The following is a 4,077-nucleotide window of genomic DNA, read 5'->3' as shown; positions in this document are numbered from 1 at the left end:
AACACAAGTTAACAAATAATGAACACACAAATTAGAGTAACACAACAGACTAATTGCTGAAAGAACAATGTTAACCAGTTCCCTAAAATGATTTAACAGCAACAAACATGAATCCCACCCACAATCCTCCACTGCAGTCACATGACAAACAGACAGTCTGAGCTAGCACTGCTAACATTCACCGGCTACATTACGCCATCAAACTATTGCACACCAACAAATGTATTCAAGCAAAAGAAACCAGACAACGTATGTTTTATTTCGACCATGTCTTGTCCTTTCCTTGAAAAGTGAAGCAAGGGAATGAGGAGCAGCAGCCTTTGTGTGCATGCACCCTCAGTTTTAGTCCAGAAGAGTAGAAGTTACTTAATATATTCATGTTTATGTGCTGTCCAGAAAAAGCACTTAAACATTACTGTAAAATAATATTAGCATTAACTTTTTTTTGTACAGTAATATTGATATATAATATAATGCGTATTGTTTATTTAGTAAACTCTAGTAGTTTAGAGATTTTGATATTTTTTGTAAAATTTAAAAGAATAATTAAATAAATGTTACTACACCCAAAAGTTTTTTTTCAGTGTAGGTTTCTAGCTGCACGTGGGACGATAAAGGACAGACTGAAACAAGCTGTTCCATTTAGGCTGCAGATTGGCCCTAACACTGGGCYATCAGGTTCATCAGTCATTTTACTGGAAAGATTTTATTGCACTTCAAACAATGAGTTGTTTTTTATTCGATGCCACCTCCTCTTCAGCTGTGCTCCGTGTGCACACACATCCACAAGGGGACACGCTTATGGCTCAATGATGCAAAATACAGTGGAACGGTACACATTGAGCTGAAATAAAGTGCTTTTAAATGAGATGAACAGTTTTTGTTTTAAAGCAAATTACCTCTTTGGATCACTCACTTTATTGACCCATTCTTATTTTTATTTAGTTTTTTAGTCCAGGTTCTGACATGTCAGAGGTCATGTTTTCCTTTCATGTATGAAAGTCAAGTTATATTTTTGCTACATCATTAACAAATTCACAGACTGATTAATAAAAAAAAACAATCCATCCATTATCTATACCCGCTTCTTCCTTTCAGGGTCGTTGGTGCCAGCAGTCACAGTGTGAGGGTTGGGGACACTCTGGACAGGTCACAAGTCCATCACACAGACACACACAGAGACAAACAACCATTCACACACACCTAGAGTCACCAATTAAACTCGATCCAGCAAACTTCCTGCTGAGAGTACCAACTGAGCCACTGTGCTGCCCTAACCAAAAAATAAATTAAATTCAGCAAATTATTATTTTGAATACAATCCACCCCATGGAATATGCAGGGTTTGTGTTTATAAAGCACTCATGAAATGTGAAAAGCACAAATTTAGGATGTGTTTTTAAAAAAGGCTTATAAATGGCTGTTTTATTTCATAAAAACACAAGAACACGCAGTGAAACTCTCGAGGGAGCTTCATGCTGTGCTTTAAACTGTTATGATGCAGGAACATTGGGCTGCATCTGCATAGATCCCTCCAGTATTTTATTTTATTTTATAAGGAAAATTTTGCTGAGTTTGCATAAATATTTAATGTTACAAAATTAGTCAATCATAATGTTCTTAATAATTTAGCATTAAAACACGTTAGAATCATTGGTAACTAAATTGTCCTTAGATGTGAGTGAGAATGTGAACAGCTCATTTTTCTTGGTGTCCCTGTGATGGACTTAGAGACCAGGAGTGTACCTTATGTTTGGTACCTATGTTCTCCGAGTTAAAGTGATGTAAGGTACTTGGCTCCCCCTTCAAGTGCATTTTAATACAAACAAGGGAAAGTAGGTACTATTGTACCTGCTTCTCTGTACCCATGTTCCCTGGTATCCATTTTTCCCAGTACCTTTGTTCCATATTTTTAACCACTGGACAARAGGCAGGGAACACAGACATGCTTATGTATTTATTGTGTATATGGATGCATAAACTGTATGTACTTTATTTGTGTAGAAATGCCCAACCAGGGACTGGAGTTGCAAATTAGCTGTAGCTATATACTCCTTGTGCAACGCATCAGTTACATACTTGATTCTGTTCTATGTTTTTGTTTGCATTGTCCCTGTTAAATAAATAAAGATAAAGATAAAGATGAGTCCCTTGGGTCCTGTTCAGGGTATCTTCCACCTCTCACACAGTCACAGCTGGACAGCAGCACCTGGAAAACTAAATCAAGGGAAGGAAATGAATGGATGGTAAAGCTTCTCTGAAAGTAAACTGGAAATAAAAAAAATATGCGCAAAGGTCTTGGAAGGAAATTACTTCGCATCCAAAATGAAAGTAAGATGTTGACCCTTTCCTGAGGTGAAATGTTCAGCAGTTCTTCAGAGTACAGCTTTTTCATTTTAGCTGCATGGAAGTGAAACTCATGCCCTGATACGCGCAATTACGTAAGATTACAAAAACATTTCTATGGGCTTTCAGTTTCATTAACRGTATTTTCTCTTTTTCACAGGCCGAGCGTCAGCACAGCCTAGTTTGAAGAAGCACCAGTTCAGACGAGCACTTCCTTTTTCTCATGAGGAACAACAACTGTCAGGAAACCCTCTGAGACGTCACAGTGGATTGCTTGCAGATTCCTCAAACCAAAATCTGAATGAAGACATTAACGATCATGGTTTGACTGAAAGAGCAGTCTGATCCTGACACATCTGCTGTCAGTCATGTCGGCGCCTTGATTTATGAAGGAGGAACCGTGGTTAAAGCTGTATTCTCTGATGACGTGAATTCAGGTTATTCTACTTGAAGCTGTGTTTGCTCTGCCGTTTGGCTACACCCGTGTCTACTAATGGAAAGCACTGTTTACTTCTTGGAGAATATCAACTGACTGAACCAATTTAGGGAATTTATTTTCTTCCGTTTTTTAAAAATGGAGCTCACAACATAAGATGCTCCTTTGAACGGTCTGACCCTTGGAAGAGAAGAACTGTGTAAGTCTGTATGACTTGAACCCAAACCCGGAGTGTGTCTCTCACTGTCTCCAGCATGCATTGCAGTCTAAGGAGGAAACGCCCTACATGTGACTCTGATTTCTCTGCCATCGTCGTTCCCTCCATGCGGGGGTCCGGATATCTTGACTACACTGTTGAGAACCATGCCTCCAGATCTTTCTTGGCCATGGATGAGTTCAGACGGCACGAGATCCTGTGTGACCTGGTGTTGCGTGTCAAGCGTAAGGAGATGGTCATGAACTTCAAGGTAATCAGATTTATTAAACTTGGAATGCAAGCATTTTTTTAAATTTAGTATAGAAATAATTTTAGGTGGGTATAAACTACAGCTGGGCGGTATGACTTCAAATTCATATCACGGTATAAATTGAATCCCTTCACAGTAACGGGAAAAATCGCGGTAGAAAATTATCATAAAAAGCAAAGATAATGTAATTTTTAGAGCATTTATTTTGCAGAAAACTGTAATCATAATCAAAGCCAGTGTTTTTGCTGTAGTGCAAATGAACATAACAGAAGTACAGAAGAATGTTTCATATATATTGTAAAACCGTTTCAACAACAAACAAAAACATTTTTCAAATTTTCAACAATATCAAAATAAAGTGGATGTTATAACCAGTACTTCAAGTAAAATTAGTAATTTAGACATTAAAAATTCAATGTTGCCTAAAATATTATAGTGTAACGGGACCTTAAGGGGCTTAAGCTGCACATAGTCCTGTCATAAAACAATTTCAGATACCGTTTTTTTCGGACTATAAGCCGCACCGGACTATAAGCCGCATGGTTCAAAGTTCAGGAAAAAAGTCGCGGCTTATTGTCCGAAAAATACGGTATCTGAAATTGTTTTATGACAGGACTATGTGCAGCTTAAGCCCCTTAAGGTCCCGTTACACTATAATATTTTAGGCAACATTGAATTTTGTATGTCTAAATGACTAATTTTACTTGAAGTACTGGGTATAACATCCACTTTATTTTGATTTTGTTGAAAATTTGAGAAATGTTTTTGTTTGTTGTTGAAACGGTTTTGCACTATACAGAATATAAAACATTCTTTTGTACTTCTGTT

The 4,077-nt window shown here is 37.5% G+C and overlaps 1 protein-coding gene across 1 annotated transcript in view; it reads left to right on the top strand.

The window, feature by feature from the left end:
- Positions 1 to 2,506: 2,506 nt before the first annotated feature.
- The window catches only part of keap1a (kelch-like ECH-associated protein 1a), a gene marked incomplete at its 5' end in the record, with an annotated part of 28,989 nt that continues 27,418 nt past the window's right edge, over positions 2,507 to 4,077 (top strand). The window contains 1 exon segment of the mRNA XM_014009783.1: positions 2,507 to 3,249. Within this exon segment, the coding sequence (XP_013865237.1) occupies positions 3,037 to 3,249 (213 nt within the window).

The sequence above is a fragment of the Austrofundulus limnaeus genome, unplaced genomic scaffold (assembly GCF_001266775.1).
Source record: "Austrofundulus limnaeus strain Quisiro unplaced genomic scaffold, Austrofundulus_limnaeus-1.0 Scaffold61, whole genome shotgun sequence".
NCBI lineage: Eukaryota > Metazoa > Chordata > Actinopteri > Cyprinodontiformes > Rivulidae > Austrofundulus > Austrofundulus limnaeus.
Note: the sequence above shows the minus strand (reverse complement) of the source record. Positions and strands in the feature narration are given on the sequence as shown.